At 47.5% G+C, this 23543-nt stretch overlaps 4 protein-coding genes across 4 annotated transcripts; 2 read left to right on the top strand and 2 right to left on the bottom strand.

The window, feature by feature from the left end:
• Positions 1–1640: 1640 nt before the first annotated feature.
• Positions 1641–3042, bottom strand: LOC123148851 (xyloglucan endotransglycosylase/hydrolase protein 8). Its single transcript, XM_044568365.1, has 2 exons — positions 2603–3042; positions 1641–2535 (listed from the first exon to the last, which is right to left on the bottom strand). Exons 1-2 carry the CDS (start codon positions 2855–2857, stop codon positions 1957–1959), a joined length of 834 nt encoding a protein of 277 aa, XP_044424300.1. The 5' UTR covers positions 2858–3042; the 3' UTR covers positions 1641–1956.
• Positions 3043–6555: 3513 nt separating this feature from the next.
• On the top strand, positions 6556–8414 carry LOC123148849 (disease resistance protein RGA2). Its single transcript, XM_044568363.1, has one exon. It carries the CDS (start codon positions 6805–6807, stop codon positions 8398–8400), a length of 1596 nt encoding a protein of 531 aa, XP_044424298.1. The 5' UTR covers positions 6556–6804; the 3' UTR covers positions 8401–8414.
• A 5219-nt stretch (positions 8415–13633) lies between these two features.
• Positions 13634–15154, top strand: LOC123148850 (disease resistance protein RGA2-like). Its single transcript, XM_044568364.1, has one exon. It carries the CDS (start codon positions 14000–14002, stop codon positions 14849–14851), a length of 852 nt encoding a protein of 283 aa, XP_044424299.1. The 5' UTR covers positions 13634–13999; the 3' UTR covers positions 14852–15154.
• A 1588-nt stretch (positions 15155–16742) lies between these two features.
• Positions 16743–17370, bottom strand: LOC123148852 (histone H3.2-like). Its single transcript, XM_044568366.1, has one exon. It carries the CDS (start codon positions 17288–17290, stop codon positions 16880–16882), a length of 411 nt encoding a protein of 136 aa, XP_044424301.1. The 5' UTR covers positions 17291–17370; the 3' UTR covers positions 16743–16879.
• Positions 17371–23543: the final 6173 nt, after the last annotated feature.

Consider the following 23543-nt stretch of genomic DNA (forward strand, 5'->3'; position numbering starts at 1 on the left):
TTTCCTTCCGCGAGAGGTACGACAGTGCCTCTCGGAAACGGCTTCCAGAAAGGAAAAAAGTGTTTTCGGTTCGGTTTTTTTGTGAAAAAAGTTCGTCAAAATCTATCAACATGGGATCTAGTTTTAAAGATCTCGATGCAAGAAATCCAACGATAAAAACGATTCGAGATTTGGACGTACGGTTTAAAAGATAAAATCGTTTTGAATAGACCGATCTACGAAAAAGGGAAAACTCCCAGGTTATGACAAGTGACGCACATGCAATGCACCAATTATGACGACCTAAGAAGATGAAAGTGATCTTTGGAAGAAGTACTCCTCAATTACTGATTTTCGAACAAAAGGTTCAATTTGGGAAGGATTCCCGAACGAACGAATACGCCGTGCGCTAATACTGCCGGCCCATCGATCACAATTCAGTCAGACCCAAAAAAAATGCTAGCACAGCCCTTTTGCTACTGTTGCACTACAAAAAAAAGCCCAAAACCCATAGAGAAAAAACATAACACCCTTGTGAACAGAACCACACAAATCGATTTGCCATCATATATGAGATGAAATTACCTATTATCTAAAAAAAACATATATAACAACTAAAGCTGCCATCATGTTCAAGATGGATCAAAACATAAAAACTTAAAAATACTCCCTCCATGTCAACATATAATTCGCCTTTTGACACTACCATAGTGTCAAAAATGTCTTATATTTTGATGCACAGGGAGTATGTTTTAAGCCACGTCGGCACAAGCAAGTTATGTTTCAACTTATGTTTGCCACTGTTTCATATAAAAGAAAGATGGCAAAAAAGAAAATTTGAAAACAAGAATGTGAAAGAGTCTAATGAAAAAAATTCACCATATAATCAAAATTGCAATAGTATACAATTTTTCTACAAGGTTCTTTTCAACAAAGTTGTCATGTTTCAAATTTTTTTCAAAATAATAATAATTTATGATGGTGTGTGCGATACAAGTTTCCATGGTGGTGTACACATGAAGGTGTAAAACAATAAGTTTACCATGGTTAATAAAATTTCCCATGGTCTAATCATACATTTTGACCGTGTTTAAACTAATAAAATGTCCATGGTCCAAAATATAATTTTACCATGGTCTTAAACTACAGAAAAGTAGCCATGGTTCATTTTTTCCATGGTAGAAATATATATATATATATTTGCCATATTATGAAGTATGAATTTTCCACGGCTAAACCAAAAAAAATTCCATGGTCAAGATTTTTTTTGCCATGTCCAAACAATGAATTTTCCATGGTTCAAACAAATAAAAATGTCATGCTCAGATAAAATAACCTTGCCATGGTTAAAAAGGTAAATTTGCCATAGACAAAAATAAAATTTGCCATGTTACACAATTAAAATTTGCCATGATATAGTACTAAAACAAATAATGTTCTCTAAAAATGATGGCAAACATGGAAAAGTTTATGCCATGGTATATTTTGAACAAAGAATGGAAACTTTGTTTCTCTAGACACAGGAAATTAGATCTTAAGATGCAATGACATTGTATTTGTAGTTTCCATGGAAAATTCAAAGGACATCTTAAAAAGTTTTTCATTTTGCACATGGCAAAATTAAGACCATTATTCTCTTGAAAATGATGGAACGTGTAGGGTATTTGTTCACTAGAGACAACATAAACAACCGTTTGAAAAAATGCCGCCGAACAAGTTTTACAGCATCTACTATAGATCATCTGTATTGTTCAGATCAAGAGTCAATCGACAGCCAGGGTATTGTTTACGCTTCGTTTGTACCTGGCCGAGACTTACACCATGTGCAGGTGCCGGTAGGAGATCAAGAACAGTACATGGGAATGTGAGGCAAAATGGCAGATCAGATCAGAGGATATCAGAGGTGAACCAAGAAACCACAGGCCAATCAGAACAACAATGAGCACGCAGGGACGACGGCGACGAATCAGTCGGTCATCAGCCGCGGGAGCATTCGGCGGGGAATCCCTGCGGGAACCGCCAGCCGTCCTGGCAGTAGTCGTAGTGCATGTAGTTCCTCCTGGCCCAGGCGACGGTGCCCTGCTCGGCCGCGCTGGGCTGCCGCCTCATCCAGCGGTCGGTGCCGGCGGGGCAGGAGAGCGGGCAGCCGTCGCCGGCGGGCACGCAGGCGTCGGCGAGGTAGCCGCGGTAGGAGACGACGAAGGGCGCGGCGGACCAGTCCACCTTCACCCTGCCCTGCTCCGTCGCCCAGTAGCTGCCGTCCCAGAGCGTGGCGTGCACCGCCATGGGCTTGGCGCCCGGGTAGGGCAGGTAGGCGTGACGGGTGAAGCAGCGGAGGAAGAGGTCGTCCACCTTGAAGATGATGTTCCTGTCGTTCCAGATGATGGTGTAGGTGTGGTAGTCGGCGGCCGGGTCGAACCAGAGGTAGAACTGCTGCTCCTTCTTGCCGTCGCCGTTGGCCCACACGTTGGTGTTGAGCGCCACCGGCTGCCCCGTGCTGTTGCCCATGAACTCCATGTCGATCTCGTCGTGCCCGGGGCCGTCGCCCGACGACAGCTGCACAGCAATGGCATCAGAAATCTATATGCTCTGTGCTCGATTTGAGCGGGAATGGAATACGTACGTAGAAGGAGGCGACGGTGCCGGCGGAATTGCCGGGGACGAGCTTGATCTGGACGCTGAACTGGCCGTAGAGGTAGCTTTGCCGGGAGCGGAAGGCAGCGCCGGACTGGCGGTCGAGGAGGAGCGACGCCACCTGCTGCCCCCGCGCGTCGTAGCCCACGCGCACGTTGCCCTCCGTGGCGAACTCCTCGTACAGCCACGAGTCCGCGGCCGCCAGCAGCGCCACGGCGGCGGACATGGCAGCCCGGCCCGCCATGATCGACGGCGCTCTGCTTCCCGGGAGAGACGAGGACGAGGAGGCCAGTGGAGCGAGACGGGTATGGTTAGTGCGGTCGGTTCGGTTTGCGCGGCGGCCAGGCGAGCACGGCACGGCGAGGTGGGCTTTTATAGTGCGCTCGTTCGATGCTCGTCTCTGGGCGGGGGGCAAACGTTTTGCGGATGCGCGAGCGCCGAGTGGCGACGCGTCCCCGTGACGACGACGGGATTATCGCTCCGTTGCCATAACCGAGGGAGCGAGCGCGGCTTTCCTTGCTGGGCATGGGCAAGCGTGCACTCATGCTCACGTGAGCAGCGGAGGCGGTGGTTCACGCGTCGTGTGGCCGCCGTCGCTGTCTTTTGCACGGGCCATATATACTCTCGCTCGCTTTCAGAGCTCCCGCGCGCGGGCGGATACGTGCCGCAGGAGTCGGTGCCCTGTGCGTGTCAGGTAGACGGTGGGAGCGGGGATGGACCGACGCGCGGTGGACGATAAGGCGCGTGACGTGTACATTGACTACAAGGTGTGTAAATTAATTGATTGTTTACAATTTTTCTTTCTTTCTTTCTTCTTGAAGAGTAATATCAACGTCACCAATTCATTCTTCCTTGTAAAACCTCGTTATTTCGATTTCTTTCAATTTTTATTGATTTTAAAGGGTAATACAAATGCCATTGATTTATTTATTTTTTCCTTATAAAACCTCGCTATTTTGGTTCCGCTTTACTTTTTCTTTTCCTTATTTAAGTGCAATACCAATGACACTAATCCATTCCTTCTTATATGGTATTACGCGTAAATTCCGCTGTCATACGCTTATTCTTGCATATTTTTAAAAAATGCATTTGTCTGTGTGCGCGCGCGCGTGCAAATTGTCATTGCTCAATTTATTTTTTACAATATCTTTCTTTTCAAAGGGTAAAACCAATGCCACTAATTCATTCTTCCTTAGAAACATTATTACGTTCATTTTGCTTCAGTTTTTATTTTATTTTATTTCTTCTTAAAGGGTAATACCAAAGCCGCTAGTTCATTTTTTCTTAACTTCATAATTTTGTTTTTTCTAGTTTTTATTTCATTTTTGCTTTTTCTTAATGGTAATGCCAATGCCACTAATTCATTCCTTCTTAGGAAACTTCCTTTTGTGAAAATTTCACTATTATATGCTTATTCTTCCATATTATAAAAGAGCATAATTTCCGTGTAAATTATGTGCAAAATTTGTCATTCTTTTTTTTCATTTTCTTTCTTCTCAAAGGGTAATATCAATGCCACTAATTCATTCTTTCTTAGAAAACTTCATTTTTTATTTTTTATTATGTTATCTCATTTTATTTGTTTTCAGGGTAATACAAGTGCTACTTACTCATTTTCCTTACAAAATTTCATCATTTTGACTATTTTCTTCTTTTTTTTTATTTTTAGGGTAATACAAAATGTCACTTATTCACTCCTTCTTAGGAAACTTTTTTTTTGCTAAAATCCCGCTATTATATGCTAAATTTTGCATATTATAAAATAGTGCAGTTTTTGTGTTAATTTGTGCAAATTTTGTCATTGTTTATTTAAGATTATTTTTATTTTCTTTCTTCTTAAAGGGTACCAATGCCGCTAATCCCTACAAAATTCATTAGTTTTTTAGTATTAGTATAGGGGAAGAACAAGGCTGGTTGTCCACGTCACCGAGTTCTGAAGTATCCTATGCGGATGAGCTCCTTGGTGGGGAGCATGGAGATTATATCATTATCAGCATGAACTTTCTCTAGAGGGTTAAAAAGACGAGCGACAGGTATCTCACTGCAGTCAAGATTCAGGGGAGCGGCGCCCCATAGAGGGCCACGGCGACGGCGGACACGGCAGTCCGACTCGCCATGGTGCTGGCTGCGGGTGCTCTGCTTCTTGGTCGAGATGTGAAGGCGCGCGACGGTTAGTGCAGTGAGACGGGCATGGTTCGTGCGGCCGGTGCGCGCGGCGGCGGAGCAGAGCATAGCACGGCACAGGAGGTGGCGCCGGTTTTATACTGCTTTGGGCAAGGTCAGCGGCGGGGCAGAGCGGACGTTCTGCTGGCCGGTCACGGGCGCCGCGGTGCCCAACAGCGACGGCGGGCGGCGGTGGTTCACGCGTCGTCTGGCCGCCGCCGCTGTCATCTCCACGGGCCATATTCGCTCGCTTTCAGACTCCCCACGCGCGCAGATGCAGTACGAGTGGGTGCCCTGTGCGTGTCAGGATCGAGTTGAAGCAAATATATGTAGGATTAGTACAAGTGTACAACGATGATCTGTAACAGCACTAGCCGAACATGCTCTTATCCACAACAAGTCATATAGCAACCTAGTAAGTACAGTATAAGCTAGCCATCGTTGCAAAGTATAGCAATGGAATGGTGGATATCTGATGAGAGGCCTTCACCTTGGTGATATCCGAGGAAGTATGCTCCCGTCCTGCTCGGTGCCGCATTCATGTGTACAAAAGATGTACATAAACTATTTTCCGACGCAACGTAGACAAAATAAGTTGGTTGCTCTCATATAGGATTAGCACAACAAGGTGCAACGGCAGTAGCAGAATGTGCTCTCTCTCATGATGGATCAGCACAATAGGCTGTAACAGCACTGGCAGAATGTGCTCTGAACACTAACAAGTCATCATAGCGACCTGTAAGGCACCGTTACAAAGATGGATATGTTGAGAAAGATGATTAGACAATACCACTACACCAGGGCCGGATCCGATTATCCGAACCAAACACATGCTCTGCTAGTAAAGTTATGCGGATGAAATGGTTTCTGTAAAGATGCCTGAACTGAAAGAGAACCGATTGTCCACACTATATCTCTCTATATAGGCTGCTAGTGCAGGGAAGCACTTGTTGCACAGCAAGGACCGACAAAAATGGATACCGGAAGTTCACCTTGGTGGTATCAGAGGACAGAGGCAGTGTGTTCCTGTTTTTGTTGCCGCATTCGCCCGGCAATAGTTTCAGTAGAGCAGAGCAGGAATCCCTTTCCTCTCCTTCTTTTCCTGCCTGGAAGATCTTCCATTCTGGCTTCTCACGGGTGGAAGATGGACACTGTCAATTGGTCTTCCAAATTGTCAAGGATGAGGCGGCCATGAGGGTGTCCTAAATTTACCTGATAGAATAGCACCCTGCGGTCGCACACTGATGGATTTTCAGTTTCAGATACTGCTTCACAAGACCATATGCCACACCACCTGAGCTTGAGTTATATGTACTGCATGTGTTAAATCTGTAAGAAATAACTGCAAGAAAATCTAATTCCGCATAAGTGGCTATGGAAAACAAGTACTCCCTCCATCCGAAAATACTTGTCATCAAAATGGATAAAAAGAGACGTATCTAGAACTAAAATACATCTAGATGCATCTCCTTTTATCCATTTTGATGACAAGTATTTCCGGACGGAGGGAGTACATGACACAACACTGTGGACATGTCAAACTGCAGTGCAAGCACTAGTGATTAGGCCATAGATGTGGAAGCTCCAATATAGACACTAGATGCGGATGCTCCAAGGCAAGGACTAGCTCTCAAAACAAAACCCCTTCATTTTTGGTACCTGTAAGGATAATATTGGACCATTTCCTGCACTAGGCACCAGACAAACTCAGAATATACTTCTCTGACCATTCAAAAAAGAATACTTTTCTACTCCAGTACTGTAAAACCAATGAGTGATGGCAAAAGGAAAATTTGTTCCTGTTAATGTCGTGCAATCTCAATCAACGGTCCCTTCAATAGAGGCAAAACTCGGGTTGTAGACTTGCAGTGTAATATGGACTCGCAGCACTGAAGTCTCTCGTGTCGCTCTCATGCTACTACTTGTATATCTCCACCACACACACCATTGGTGCTCACCCAGACTTCTGATTTCATTCAGAACCATAGAATTGCTATCACATCCAAGCAAAAGCAAGAGGATTTTATCATGGCGGAGCTCATCTTCTCGGCGGTTGTCGGGGACATGGTCGGCAGGGTGATATCTCTTCTTGCCGGCCAGTTCAAGGGCCAAGGGTGCACAGACGCCAAGCTACGGAGGATTTGCCATATGCTTGTCAAGGTTCACAGTGCAGTAGAGGAGGCCAAAGGGAGGCAGATCACAAACTGCGGCACCCTCGAGTGGCTCTCGGAGCTCAACGACGGTGTGTACCAGGGCCACTACTTGCTCGACACGGTCCGGTGCAGAGATCAGGAGCTTGAAGATGAGCATGCTGACAAGGTAGTGGGACAGCCTTTCTCTTTATCCTTGCTTAATCCTGCAAAGCGCGTGCGCGTAGCGGCGTGTGCCGTGAAGAGCCTATTGTCTCGCCATGATGTTGGTGTTGGTGAGGACATAGATAGAGTGGTAGAGATCTTGGAAACCGTATCTACTGATCTCAAGGAGTTCATGATGCTCCTACACAACTGCCAGCCCATCCATCGTCCTTTGGCTACTAATATCTTTGTCGAGGGGCAGATGTTCGGCAGACACATCGACAAAGAGAGGATCATCAACTTCCTGTTGCACGATGGTGGTCCGTCAACTGGAGAAAAAGTGGGTGTGCTTCCCATCGTCGGCGACATAGGAGTCGGGAAGACCACCCTTGCGCAGCATGTCTGCGATGACGAGAGGGTGCGCAGCCACTTTCCAATAATCTTATATTCCAATCTCTCATACACCAGGGCAATGGCAAGGGGTGAGGCAGCGTTAGTTCTAGGATCCAGACACACAGTTAAAGATGCTAAAGAATTCATCGAGTCACTGCATGTACTCAAGCAGAAATACTTCACCAAGAGGTTCTTGATGGTATTTGAAGATGTTGACGCGGACAAGCAGCAGTTGCTAGAAGAGATATTGTTGATCTTAAGACATGGAAAACATGGAAGCAGGATCATAATCACCACAAACAGCAGGGCCATTGCGGCGAGCATGGGAACGGTGCAGCCCATCAGTCTGAAGGTTATGCCACACCAGGAGTATTGGTTCTTCTTCAAAGCGCACGCGTTTGCCGGCAGAGATGTCGAGGAGGACCCAAGGATGCTAGCAGAAGGCAAAGCGATTGCAAGGAAGCTAAATGGATCCTTCTTCGGAGCGAAAATCATCGGCGGGGTGCTGAAGGCTCATCCGAATCCTCAGTTCTGGCGCAGGGTGCTGAGAAGCAATATAGGGGGGTTATCTCTGTTGGGTGATGGAATTGAGTACATTGCAGATTTGACAGAGAATTTGCTACCAATCGGCGCAGACATGTGTAAGGTGACCATTTCTAAGAGTCCATATCCCTCTCAGACGGAGCTGGCTAGGTTGGTATATCAGGCAAGTCCTAGTGCTGGTGTTGTTGCCTCGCGTGGTGATAACGGGTTTGCAAGAGTCTTGTTGTGCAGGTCAGTGTTGCCCTTCCAATTATTGTACTACACTGCTCATTGCAGTGTCCGCGGGCCGAACTATTCACCAGAGTTCATCAAACTTGAAAGAAGTAGATTAGCCCATCTTACTCTTACTCCCATCAAGAAAAGATTTCCTAATATCAGTAATATATGTGTGTGAAGATCAGACAGGAATTATGCCTATTTACATGGAATTGACAAATTGTAGAATACTCTGTTTTGAGTTGCATTGTACTAGTTCTTGTTTATTTCTGTATTCTTAGCTTGCTTGTGTTGCCTCCCCGGTATGTACATGAAGCTAGCTCGGATAACTGTAACCTGCCCTTGATGTGTGGAATGAAAAGTAGCGAGTCTCTTATGCGGTTCCCAGAGCTGTGACAGGAGCTTGATTATCCAGACTAGTGTTCTGCGGGAGAACACTTGGGAACTAATCATGAAAATCGGGTTGGAAGTTCCATTGTGAGCTTTGCCGGCAGATTGATTAGGTTGTTTCTGGTACTTTCTAGACGACCTTCTCTCAGGATTGGCCGGGTCCTGCCATCCACTCACCGAGTATTCTAGGCGCATATGGTTTTGGGTTTAGGTTGACCCGGGCAGCTCTGGAGAAGTGGTCGTTCTAGAAGTGCTTGGGCATTGGTCTTTAGTTTTCAAACATTTGACGAGATGTACAGACATTTCAAAATCAACAAAGAAAGTTGGTTGAAGCTAAATCGGTCAACCATTTATAGGGTCAGCACAATAAGCTGTATCAGCACTAGCAGAATATGTCATCACTAAGAAGTCATACCAGCCTATAAGCCATCGTCGCAAAAATATGGCAAGGGAAAGATGGATAACACTGAGAAAAGTATATATTCAACTTCCTGTTGATTAGACTAGCCAATACCATACCCGGGACCCAAAACCATCCACTTGCAGTGAAGTTATGGACAAGAAAAGGTTTCTGAAAACTTCCATAGATGCAATTGTTGCAAAAAGAGATGATTGTACGCCGTATATCTCCATAATACAACTGCTTGTGCATAGAAACAATTGTTGCCTTTATCAGAAAGATAAATAGAAACACTTGTGGGGCATCAGACAAGGCATGGAGGCAAAGCTCATATGTATCAGAGAAGAGGCATTCACCTTGGTGATATATGAGGAAATATGCTCCTGCTCGCTGCGGTATTCGCCCGGCGATGGTTTCAGCAGAGCAGGAACCCCCCTCATCTCCTCCTCTTCCTGCCTGGAAGCTCCTCCCGTTCTGGCTTCCCACAGGCAGAAGATGGACTGTCAATTGGTCTTGCAAATTGTCAAGGATGAGGGTGTCCTAAATTTACCTGAAATAAGAGCACTTGCTGCAGCAGCACACAGACGGTCTTCACTGATGGGTTTTCACTTTCAGACACTTCACAATACCAGATGCCACACCACCTGAGCTTGAATTGCACTCTAACTGTTAAACATGTAAGAAATCATCGCAAGGAAACCCAATTCTACAAATGTGGCTATGGAAGATGACCACACAATTGTCAGGTCAACTGCACTGCAAGCACCAGTGATTAGGCTATGGCAACTGCACTGCAGTACCTCCTTGGCTTCTAGGGATGTTGATGGTCTAAGACAAGGGCTAGGCATTCACAGCATTAGTCATCAGACAAACTCAGAATATATTTTCATATTTAGCACTCCCTTTGTAAACTTTTATAATATCTTTTAGATCAAAAGATCTTATAAAAGTTTACAGAGGGAGTACTGTACAACCAATAAGTAATGGCCAACAGAAAATTAGTCTGTTGCTTTTTGCTCTGCCATGTCACTGCAATACTTAAAATATAACCACAATAACAGTTTCTTTCATAGAAGGAAAACACGTGTTATAGACTTGCAGTGCAATATGGAGTCAAAGCACTGAAGTCTTCCATGTCGCTCTCATGCTAATATTTAAATATCAGAAACTTGAAATTGATAGAAAGGCTGGGGTACCAGGAAACTTGCGAGCATCACAAAGTTGCTAGAGGAATTTATCATGGCGGAGGTCATCTTCTCGGCGGTTGTCGGAGACATGGTTGGCATGGTGATATCTCTTCTTGCCGGCCAGTTCAAGGACCAACAGTGTTCCGAAGCCAAACTACGCAAGATTTGCCATGTGCTCGTCAAAGTTTATAGTGCAGTAGAGGAGGCCAAAGGGAGGCAGATCACAAACTATGGCACCCTCGAGTGGCTTTCGGAGCTCAACGACACAGTGTACCAGGGCCGCTACTTGCTCGACACGGTCAGATGCAGAGAGCGGGAGCTTGAAGATGAGCATGCTGACAAGGTAGTTGCACAACCTTTCTCTTTCTCCTTGTTTAATCCTGCAAAGCGCGTGCGCGTAGCAGCCTGTGCCATGAAGAGATTACTGTCTGGCCATGATATTGGTGTTCCTGAGGCGATAGATCGAGTGGTAGAGATCTTGGAAACCATATCCGGTGATCTCAAGGAGTTCCTGATGCTCCTACAAAACTGTCAACCGATCCATCGTCCTTTGGCTACTAATATCTTCGTCGAGGGGCAGATGTTCGGGCGACATGTCAAGAAAGAGAGGATCATCAACTTCCTACTGCATGATGGTGGTCCGTCAATCGGAGGAAAACTGTGTTAGACCTTTCAGCCTGAGCATTGATAGTTGTGGATGACACTAGGAGAGTTGGGACAATTTTCGTTGGTTTATTTCTCACACTATGCCATGCCAACCCGAGGGGTTGGGGATACATATTTATAGGCTGCTAGCCAGCCAAGGCATATGCTAAGATGCTGCCAAGATGCCAGTCTAAGATGCTAGTCTAAGACGCTAACTGACAGTCCTTGATGGTCAAGAACAGAACTCTATCCTAACAGCCAGTCCTTGATGATCCAGGACTTTATCCTCCTAACTGTCACAAGGACCATGTGCTGCAGCCCCACAAGGACCCTAGTACACAGACTTATCCATCATTCTCCCCCTAAGTCTTGTACGTCGTCTTGTGGGAGAGTTGAATCATCCCAATCCTGGAGCAAAGTTCGAGGAACTTGACCCTCCCAAGGGGCTTGGTGAGCAGGTCTGCGAGCTGATCCTTGGTGTTGATGTAGCTCGCCTCGATGCTCCCTTCTTCCACACAGTTGCGGATGAAGTGATACCTCAGTCGGATGTGCTTGCTCCGTTCGTGGAACACGGGGTTCTTTGCCAGGGCCAGGGCGGACTTGCTGTCCACCAGGAGCTGCACCGTTCTGGTGTCTTGAACGAGAAGATCACCAAGTAGTCGAGCAAGCCAGAGCGCCTGAGTACAGGCGGTGGAGGCCGCTATGTACTCAGCCTCACAGCTGGACAGGGCCACCACCTGCTGCTTGACTGATTGCCAGCTCACGAGACACTTGCCGAGGAAGAGGAGGATCCCGCTCGTGCTCTTGCTGGTGTCGATGTCGCCGGCGTGGTCGCTGTCGCTGTACCCGACGAAGTGTGCCGCCCCAGGACACCTAGGGTAGTGGAGGCCGTGGTCGAGGGTCCCTGCTATGTAGCGGACGATCCTCTTCACTGCCTGCTGGTGTTCCGACGTTGGTCGCTCCATGAACCGACTGACATAGCCGACGGAGAATGCCAAGTCCGGCCGTGTGTGAGTGAGGTAGCGAAGGCTCCCCACAAGGCGTCGGTAATGCGTAGCATCCACTTCCTCCGTCGTGCTGTCGCGGCTCAGTTTCAGCCTCTCCTCCATCGGAGTGAGAGCTGGATGGCAGTCGGTGAGCCCAGCTAGCTCAACGATGCGCTTGGCGTAGGCGGACTGTCGAAGCGCGATCCCGGAGTGGTCCTGGTGCACCTCAATCCCTAGATAGAAGGAGAGGAGCCCCAGGTCACTCATCTGGAACGTGGCCTTCATGTCTTCCTTGAATGCCGCCACCTCTGCACCTTTGGTGCCGGTGATCACCAGGTCGTCAACGTAGACGCCCACCAGCAGGGCATTTCCTCCACTCCCCCGTCGGTAGACGGCAGCCTCATGCGGGCTCTGCTCGAAACCCATCTTCTTCAGCGTGGAGTCCAGCTTGGCGTTCCACGCCCTGGGTGCCTGCCGCAGGCCATAGAGAGCCTTGCGCAGGCGGAGCACCTTGCCCTCCTGGCCGGGAATCGTAAACCCAGGTGGCTGATGCACGTAGACTTCCTCCTTCAAGTCGCCGTTGAGGAATGCCGACTTAACGTCCATGTGGTGGACACGCCAGCCCTCCTGGGCAGCCAGCGCAAGGAGAAGTCGCATGGACTCCATCCGTGCCACGGGAGCGAAGGCGTCGTCGAAGTCGACTCCTTCCTGCTGCAAGAAGCCTCGGGCCACCAGGCGAGCCTTGTGCTTGATGATGGCGCCAGCTCCATCCCTCTTCAGCTTGAACACCCACTTAAGGGTGATTACGCGATGACCACGGGGGAGGTCAGCGAGCTCCCAGGTGCGGTTTTGCTCGACCGCATCCATCTCCAACTGCATCGCGGCGCGCCATGCCGCATCTCTCTCGACCTCTGCAAAGGACCGTGGTTCGCCGTCCTCACACGCGAGTTGTAGCTGCGCCTCCAGGTCACGTGGCATCAGTCCCGGCACCGGCTGGTCGCCGAGTAGATCATCCATCGTGCGATACCGCAGCTGTTCACCTCCATACCATACGTTGCTGTCCTGGACTGCCTCCCACATGCGCCGCACCTGGAGCCTGACCTTCATGATCCCGGCCCACTCGACGTAGTTGGTTTTAGTGAGGGTAGGCCACCCAACACTGGAACCAACATCCCTGACCACAGTCCGGACCTCGTAGAGGCCGCGGTCCTGGTCGTTGCAGCCGCCGTCGCGGTGCGCGCCTCCACCTGGAGCGCGGGCGTGCTCGGCTGCCCACTGCGCCGTCCGCTACTGCGCCACTTTGGCGCAATCTGCGTCGGCGCCGTCGTCCGCAGGCGCGGAGCTGCTGGAGCTGCCGGGGCTGCCGCGGAGTGCCTTGGCATCCACCGTAGCGTCACGGGCTGCTTCTGCTGCTGCTGCTGCTTCTACCTCCGCCCTGGCTGCTTCTACCTCCGCTCTGGCTACTGCCAGCTCCGCTACAGCCAGCCTCGACACTCTTGCCGCCGCAGCAGCCGCTGCTACAGCCGCTCGCTCACGCTCCTCTGCCACGGCGCGCTCGGCCTCTTGCCGGCGCCGCATGCTCGAGGTAGTCGTGTGTTGAGAGCGACCTACAGACATGGCTCGCTGCAGGGGGGCTGTTGCGTGAAGAGGAGGCTGATGAAGACGAGCTGCTGCTCGACAGTCCGGAGGGAGGAAGGTAACCAGAGGCAGACGGAGCAGCTGCTGCTACCGACTTGGGTTGCTCACAGGAAATGCTCAGGGTGCAGGTTAACAAGGCTCTGATACCACTTGTTAGACCTTTCAGCCTGAGCATTGATAGTTGTGGATGACACTAGGAGAGTTGGGACAATTTTCGTTGGTTTATTTCTCACACTATGCCATGCCAACCCGAGGGGTTGGGGATACATATTTATAGGCTGCTAGCCAGCCAAGGCATATGCTAAGATGCTGCCAAGATGCCAGTCTAAGATGCTAGTCTAAGATGCTAGTCTAAGATGCTAACTGACAGTCCTTGATGGTCAAGAACAGAACTCTATCCTAACAGCCAGTCCTTGATGGTCCAGAACTTTATCCTCCTAACTGTCACAAAGACCATGTGCTGCAGCCCCACAAGGACCCTAGTACACAGACTTATCCATCAAACTGGGTGTGCTTCCCATTGTTGGCGACATGGGAGTTGGGAAGACCACCCTTGCACAGCATGTCTGCGATGATGAGAGGGTGCGCAACCACTTTCCAATGATTTTGTATTCCAATTTCTCATACACCAGAGCAATGGCTTGGGATGAGGCACCGTTTGTTCTAGGATCCAAACACGCAGTTAGAGATGTGCGAAAATTCATCGAGTCACTGCATGTACTCGAGGAGAAATGCCTCACCAAGAGGTTTTTATTGGTATTTGAAGATGTTGACGCAGGCAAGAAGCAGATGCTAGAAGAGTTACTGCCGACCTTAAGACATGGCAAACGTGGAAGCAGGATCATAATCACCACAAACAGCAGGGCCGTCGCTGCGAGCATGGGAAGAGTGCAGCCGATCAGTCTGAAGGTCATGCCGCACCAGGAGTACTGGTTCTTCTTCAAGGCGCACGCGTTTGCTAGCAGAGATGTCGAGGAGGACCCAAGGATGCTAGCAGCAGGCAAGGTGATTGCGAGGAAGCTAAATGGGTCCTTCTTCGGAGCGAAAATTGTCGGTGGGGTGCTGAAAACTCATCCAAATCCCTGGTTCTGGAACAAAGTGTTGAGGAGCAATATTGGGGGGTTATCTCTGTTGGGCGATGGAATTGGGTACATTGGAGATTTTGCAGAGAATTTGGTACCAATCTACGTAGACGTGTGTAAGGTGACCATTTCTAAGCGTCCATTTCTCTTTCATACGGAACTAGCTAGGTTGGACCATTTGTATCAGGCAAGTCCTGGTGCTAGTGCTGCTTGCCCGCATGGTGATATCCGGTTCGCAAAAGTTCTGTTCTGCAGGTCAATGTTAGCACTTAGCACTCCAACTCTTATACTACACTGCTGATTGGAATGTGCGCGGGCCAGACTATTCAGCAGAGTTCATCAAAATTTAAGGAAGTAGACTTGCCCATATACTCCCGTCAAGAAAAGGTTTGCCAATACATGTGTGTGAAGATCAGACAGGACGCCTGTTTACATGGAATCTGATGCAATCATCCCCCATGGAATTGACCAGTACGTGCAGAGCTGAATGCTCTGTTCTGAGTTGTATTGTTGCTGTTGTTTTTTCTTGTTTTGTTTGGTATATATATACATGAAACTGGCTCCAATAACCGCAACATGGCCCTTGATGTGTAGAATGACAAGTAGTGAATCTCTTGTACGGTGCCAAGAGCTTGATTATCCAGTTATAAATTCCATTAGAAGTATTGTTCTGCAGGAGGTGCTGGGCATCGGTCTTTAATTTTCACACATTTGAAGTGAATTAGTGTGCAAAAAAGTTGTACGTAAACTCTTCCCCATTGCAATTTTCACACATCTGAAGCTAAATCGGTTCACTATTGCCCTCGTATAGGATCAGCAAAATAAGCTGTAATAGCTCACTAACAAGTCATAGCAACCTGTAAGCCATCATTGCAAATATAGCAAAGGGAAAGATGGGTAGTACTGAGAATAAATATTTTCAACTTCTGTTGATTACACTAACCAATACCTATACCCAGAACTGAAATCCATGCACTGTTAGTAAAGTTATGAACAGGCGGTTGTTTCTGAAAACTCTCAATAGATGACTGAACTAAAAAAGAGATGATTGTCCACAGAATCTCTAATTTTTTTTAAGGATACCATATACGTACTGCTAGCACAAAAAAGCGTTATGCACAGCAGACAGCAGAAAAGTCAAAGCTCATGTATCAGAGAAGAGGCCGTCACCTTGGTGAAATCCAAGGAAATATGCTCCTGCTCGGCGCCACAACGACGGTTTCATAACAGCAGGAATCCCTGTTCTTGGCTTCTCACGGGTAGAAGATGGACACTGTCAATTGGTCTTGCAAATTGACTAGTGAGTGCTGCTTGCAAGGTGTCCCAAATTTACCTGATAGTATAGCACCCTCTGCAGCCACACACAAATGATCTTCACCCACCTGAGCTTGAATTGTGCATGTTAGACCTGCAAGAAGTCACCACAAGGAAACACAACTCTGTAAATGCGGCTCCGGGTTAACACAACATTTGAAGCTCATTTGTATAATATATAAGGAAAAGCTCATTTGTATCAGAAAAAGGCCTTCACCTTGTGATATCCAAGGAGATTTGCTCCTGCTCAGTGCCGCATTTGCCTGATACAATGCCTCTGCAGCCACACACGGATGATGGTCGCTGATGGATTTTCAGTTTCAGATGCTTCACAAGACCAGGTACCATACCACCAGATTGAATTGCACTGCATCTTAATTGGCAAAGAGAACACCAGTGTTTAGAAGATAACACACTGCCTGGCATCTCAATTGCACAGCAAGCACAAGTGTTTAGACATTATAGACAGGGTGTAAGCGTACAAGCTGTTCAGCTTTCGCTCACAAATATTGAGCAAATCTGTGATGGTTATCATAAATTTGAATGAAGTGGCAATCAGGTGTACAGAGAACTAACCGCTGTCACATCTTCACGGTCAGCTTATCAACATCAACCAGCCCAAAACAAAATTCAGAATCACTTCGAGAAGAGCTGAAAGCCCAATCGAAGAGTTCATCAGATCCCTGAACAAACAACAGGCAAAAACACTGAATCACATGGCCACCAATCAAAAATAACAGAACACTGGCAAAATAATAAAACCAATTGGCATTGCTCGACCCCATCGCTGCAGCACCACGCTAGATCCGAGAAAAACACCGTAGCAAAATCACAAAGGTACTAAGCAGCAAACAGAGGACAAAATTAGCATCGGATGATAACTGAACTTTTCACTGCCATTTCATTCCAGCATCAGGCTACATGGGACAAGACGACACATCATATCAACACCAACAGACATAAGACACCAGACACGAGCAGCTACTACCCAGTTTCACCGTCGGCAACCGAAAACCTAGGCGCGCTCCCCACGGATGCGGCGGGCGAGCTGGATGTCCTTGGGCATGATGGTGACGCGCTTGGCGTGGATGGCGCACAGGTTGGTGTCCTCGAACAGCCCCACCAGGTACGCCTCGGCGGCCTCCTGCAGGGCGGAGACGGCAGAGCTCTGGAACCTGAGGTCGGTCTTGAAGTCCTGCGCGATCTCCCTCACAAGGCGCTGGAAGGGGAGCTTGCGGATGAGCAGGTCCGTGCTCTTCTGGTACTTGCGGATCTCCCGGAGCGCGACGGTCCCCGGGCGGAAGCGGTGGGGCTTCTTCACGCCGCCGGTGGCCGGGGCCGACTTGCGCGCCGCCTTGGTCGCCAGCTGCTTGCGGGGCGCCTTGCCGCCGGTGGACTTGCGCGCCGTCTGCTTCGTGCGGGCCATCGGAGCCGGAGGCTAGGGTTTAGGTGTGGATGCTTCGCCGGTGAGGGATTTGAGTTTGGGTGGAATGGGACGGAGGAGGCGGCGGGGGTTAAGTAGGGGAGCGGGGCGTGGGCGGGGGATCGGGAATTTTCGTGGGGAGAAGCCGCGCGGCGTCGGGGTGGGCGTGGGCGTGGGGGCTGGAGGTGGGAGATGAGGTTTGGAGCGTTGGATGGGTAGAGAATGGACGGATGGGATCTAGTTTCGGGGGTGAGCACGCGGATCCGTGGGATGGAAGCTCGTTGATGCTGCGGGTGGGGGAGCGCTCGCGTCCAGAGAGAGAGTCAGCAGCACATGGGCCGGCCCAGGTTCGCTGGAAGGCACATTCTCTATATTTTTTTTACGTTTTCTGTTTTCCTTTTATTTTTGTAGTTTTTCTTATACTTTAAAATATTCTAAATATATATATTACAAAAAACACTCTTCCAATAACATATGAAAATTCACGAACGACTATTTTAAAAATGTTGAACAAGCATTTGAAAAAATGTTGATCATGTATATAAAAATGTTGAACAAGTATTTAAGAAAATGCTGAACAAGTATTTGAAAAAATGTTGAACAAGCATTTGAAGGAAAAAATGAAAAAGAAAGAAAAATCCAAAGAAGAAAATAAAACAAAAGAAAGCCAAAAAGATGGAAAAGGAAAACTAAACAATAAGTGGAGAAGAAGAAAGAAAACAAAAAAACTGAGGAAAAAACGAAAAGAAAAAACGTGAAAACAAATGGAATACCGGCTTCACTCGCCTCAACTAAAGACGCATCTCATTCTCATCACGAGCAAGACATGGGCGGAGTGGCTAGCGTAGCTCATTAAAGCATCCCATCGCTGAGAAGGAAAGGGGTACAAAGCCACTTCTGAATTGGAACTTCTTGGAGAATATGATGAAAGTTTTAGGTTTCTCTCACCAATGGATCGAATGGATTTTATCTTGCGTATCCTCAGTGAGTTATTCCGTCAAATTTAATAGAACCTTGTTGGGTTCGTTCAACCCCACCCGTGGCCTCCGACAAAGGGACCCTTTATCGGCATTCCGTTTTCTGATTGTAGCAAATGGGCTCTTGGTGTTGTTGCAAAGGGAAATTTCTGATGGTGATATCACTTCTTTAAAGATTTATCATGGTGCTCTAGGTATATCTTACATGTTGTTTACAGATGACATGTTACTTTTCCTCAAAGCGGATGTGGATTAAAACTCACAGATTCACCAAGTCATTAACTCATATGTCTAAGGCACTAGCCAGCTAGTTAATGTTGATGAATGCTCTATTATATTTAGGAAGTCTTGCGTTGTTGAGATGCACTAGTAGAAAACAGGGCTTTCGTCCAGGCCAGTTTAGCCCATTAGTCCCGGTTCAATCCAGAACCGGGACCAATGGAGCTATTTGCCCCGGTTCGTGAGCCCAGGGGGCCGGCCGGGCCACGTGGGCCATTGATCCCGGTTCGTCCGGACCTTTTGGTCCCGGTTGGTGGGACGAACCGGGACCAATGGTCCTGGCTCCTGGCCCACCACTATTGGTCCCGGTTGGTGGCATGAACCGGGACCAAAAGGGTTACCTTTAGTCCCGGTTCATGCCACCAACCGGGACCAATGGTGCTGCCTATATATAGCCCCTCGCGCAAGAGCAGAGCACACTGCTCTGTTTTTTCTGGCCGAGGGGGAGAGGGCTTGGTGGTGCTCTAGCTCACCTCCTATGCACACAAGGTGTTCGATGGAATGCCCGAGCCACACTACTTAAGGTTTCTCCTCTCCAAGCTCGACCGCCAAGCTCCATTTTCCTCAATATTTATCTAGGTTTAGCGGTCCGTCACGCCCCGTCCCCGTCTTCACCGCCGTCGATCACCCGCGCCGATCTCATCGCCGGCACCACCGTGGTGAGCCCCTTGTTCTTATCTTCTTTCTGAAAGGAAAAATATTATTACTTGTTTGTTTAGATAGATACTTGTATTATTTTCTTACTTTTATTATTGCATCTTATATAGTGCGCCGATGGTTTTGGTATCCGCCCCCGTCGGCCCTCGTCCTGTCTATGATTCGGATGTGGTATATATTATCTTTTCATAACTATTGGTTCATTTATTGTTTATGAAAATTATGCCGACCAACGTGACATAGATTTTATTTATCTAGGAGGTTGTTGAACCGGAAATTCCAACCGACCCTATTGTCGAGAGGTTAAATTTAGTTGAAGAAGAAAACAATTTCTTGAAGGAAAAAATAAAAAAACTTAAGGAGGAGAAGATGATATTGGAGTTGCATGTTGCGGATGTCGTCGATGATCACAAGATCAAGATGGATGCAATGCGCTTGAAGATGAGAAAGATTAGAAAATATGCCATTCATACCGAGGCTTGGTATCATTATGTCGTTGGATCAGTTGTTACCTTGGTTGCGATTATGATCGCATTTGTTTTCGCATTGAAATGTTTTACATAGTTTCATTGTATGGTTTAATTAATTTAGATGCTCTGCAGAGCTTTATGTTGTTAGATGAGAACTATGTATCTACTTTGGTTTTTATGTGATGATGAACTTCTATTAATTTGGTCACTTAATTATCTATTCATGATGTTCTGTAATGATTTTTGACACACTTAATTATATATAATGCACGCAGATGAACCGGCAATGAATGTACGGTGACAGACACACCTCCGAGTACATTAAGGGCGTGCATGATTTTCTCGAAGTGGCTGAGGCAAACAAGCAGAATGGTTTTATGTGTTGTCCATGCCCTATATGTGGGAATACGAAGTCTTACTCTGACCGGAAAATCCTTCACACCCACCTGCTTTACAAGGGTTTCATGCCACACTATAATGTTTGGACGAGGCACGGAGAAATAGGGGTTATGATGGAAGACGGCGAGGAAGAAGAGTACGATGACAACTATGTGCCCCCTGAATACGGTGATGCTACTGAACATCAAGATGCACCAGACGATGTGCACGATGGTGCTGCAACGGGCGAAGCTGCTGAAGATCAAGAGGAACCAGACGATGTGCCCGATGATGATGATCTCTGCCGGGTCATTGTCGATGCAAGGACACAATGCGAAAGTCAAAAGGAGAAGCTGAAGTTCAATCGCATGTTAGAGGATCACAAAAAGGGGTTGAACCCCAATTGCGAAGATGGCAACACAAAGCTCGGTACCGTACTCGAATTGCTGCAGTGGAAGGCAGAGAATGCTGTGCCTGATAAAGGATTTGAGAAGCTACTAAAAATAATGAAGAAGAAGCTTCTAAAGGATAACGAATTGCCCGACAGTACATACGCAGCAAAGAAGGTCGTATGCCCTCTAGGATTGGAGGTTGAGAAGATACATGCATGCCCTAATGACTGCATCCTCTACCACGGTGCCTACAAGGATCTGAACGCATGCCCGGTATGCGGTGCATTGCGGTATAAGATCAGACGAGATGACCCTGGTGATGTTGACGGCGAGCCTCCCAGGAAGAGGGTTCCTGCGAAGGTGATGTGGTATGCTCCTATAATACCACGGTTGAAACGTCTGTTCAGAAACGGAGAGCATGCCAAGTTGATGTGATGGCACAGTGAGGACCGTAAGAAAGACGGGAAGTTGAGAGCACCCGCTGACGGGTCGCAGTGGAGAAAAATTGAGAGAAAGTACTGGGATGAGTTTGCAAAGGACCCAAGGAACGTATGGTTTGCTTTAAGCGCGGATGGCATTAATCCTTTCGGGGAGCAGAGCAGCAATCACAGCACCTGGCCCGTGACTCTATGTATGTATAACCTTCCTCCTTGGATGTGCATGAAGCGGAAGTTCATTATGATGCCAGTTCTCATCCAAGGCCCTAAGCAACCCGGCAACGACATTGATGTGTACCTAAGGCCATTAGTTGAAGAACTTTTACAGCTGTGGAATGGAAACGGTGTACGTACGTGGGATGAGCACAAACAGGAGGAATTTAACCTAAAGGCGTTGCTGTTCGTGACCATCAACGATTGGCCCGCTCTCAGTAACCTTTCAGGACAGACAAACAAGGGATACCACGCATGCACGCACTGTTTACTTGACACCGATAGTATATACCTGGCAAGCTGCAGGAAGAATGTGTACCTGGGCCATCGTCGATTTCTTCCGACCAACCATCAATGTCGAAAGAAAGGCACGCATTTCAAAGGCGAGGCAGATCACCGGAAGAAGCCCGCCATGCATACCGGTGATCACGTACTTGCTATGGTCAATGATTTACACGTAATCTTTGAAAAGGGTCCCGGCGGACTAGCTGTTCCGAATGATGCTGAGAATCACGCACCCATGTGGAAGAAGAAATCTATATTTTGGGACTTACCCTACTAGAAAGACCTAGAGGTCCGCTCTTCGATCGACGTGATGCACGTGACGAAGAACCTTTGCGTGATCCTACTAGGCTTCTTGGGCGTGTATGGGAAGACAAAAGATACACCTGAGGCACGAGAGGACCTGCAACACTTGCACGAAAAAGAGGGCATGCCTCCGAAGCAGTATGAAGGTCCTGCCAGCTACGCTCTTACGAAAGAAGAGAAAGAAATATTCTTTCAATGCCTGCTCAGTATGAAGGTCCCGACTGGCTTCTCGTCGAATATAAAGGGAATAATAAATATGCCAGAAAAAAAGTTCCAGAACCTAAAGTCTCATGACTGCCACGTGATTATGACGCAACTGCTTCCGGTTGCATTGAGGGGGCTTCTACCGGAAAACGTCCGACTACCGATTGTGAAGCTATGTGCATTCCTCAATGCAATATCTCAGAAGGTGATCGATCCAGAAATCGTACCAACGCTAAGGAGTGATGTGGCGCAATGTCTTATCAGTTTCGAGTTGGTGTTCCCACCATCCTTCTTCAATATCATGACGCACGTCCTAGTTCATCTAGTCGACGAGATTGTCATTCTGGGGCCCGTATTTCTACACAATATGTACCCCTTTGAGAGGTTCATGGGAGTCCTAAAGAAATATGTTCGTAACCGCGCTAGGCCAGAAGGAAGCATCTCCATGGGCCATCAAACAGAGGATGTCATCGGGTTTTGTGTTGACTTCATTCCTGGCCTTAAGAAGATAGGTCTCCCTAAATCGCGGTATGAGGGGAGACTGACTGGAAAAGGCACGCTTGGAAGGGACTCAATAATATGCAGGGACGGATATTCTTGGTCTCAAGCACACTACACAGTTCTACAGAACTCTACCTGGTGACCCCGTATGTCGATGAATACAAGAACAGTCTGCGCTCCAAACACCCGAAGCAGTGCGACGACTGGATTACATGTGAACACATCAGGACTTTCAGCAATTGGTTGGAAACACGTCTCAGAGATGACAGCACTGTTTGTGATGAGCTGTACTTGTTGTCCAGGGGACCATCTTCGACTGTAATGATTTGGAAAGGATACGAGATAAATGGGAATACATTTTACACGATTGACCAAGATGAAAAGAGCACCAACCAAAACAGCGGTGTCCGCTTTGATGCAGCAACCGACAATGGAAATGACACATATTATGGTTACATAGCAGACATATGGGAACTTGACTACGGAGTAGATTTTAAGGTCCCTTTGTTTAAGTGCAAGTGGGTCAATCTGTCAGGAGGCGGGGTACAGGTAGACCCACAGTACGGAATGACCACAGTGGATCTGAAAAATCTTGGGTACACTGACGAACCGTTCGTCCTAGCCAATGATGTGGCACAGGTTATCTATGTGAAGGACATGTCTACCAGACCGAGGAAAATAAAAGATAAGGAAGCGAATACATCATACAATGAGCCAAAGCGCCACATAGTTCTTTCAGGAAAAAGGGACATCCTGGGAGTGGAGGGCAAGACAGACATGTCTGAAGAGTATGAAAAGTTTCATGAAATTCCCCCCTTCAAAGTCAAGGCTGACCCAAGCATCCTGATAAACGATGAAGATTATCCATGGTTACGGCGCAATAAGCAAACGACACAAGCGAAGAAAAAGTGAAGACTTTCTCCCGCAACTATTATGATGATAACATGCCAACTTTGTAACAGACGAGTATGATACCATTGTCCGTTTTGTACATGCACATGCTATGCCAACTTTTTCAGAGTTCATTTGAAAACTATGAATTTTAAAACCTCGCCAACCGAAGGGCGCTCACACCGGTTTATAAATAAAGCAACAAAGAAAACAAAAAAAGAGTTTCCAAATTTGAAAACTAATGGCACTAACAGAAAGTTTATAATTTT

This window comes from Triticum aestivum, chromosome 7A (genome assembly GCF_018294505.1).
Source record: "Triticum aestivum cultivar Chinese Spring chromosome 7A, IWGSC CS RefSeq v2.1, whole genome shotgun sequence".
NCBI classification, from domain to species: Eukaryota; Viridiplantae; Streptophyta; class Magnoliopsida; order Poales; family Poaceae; genus Triticum; species Triticum aestivum.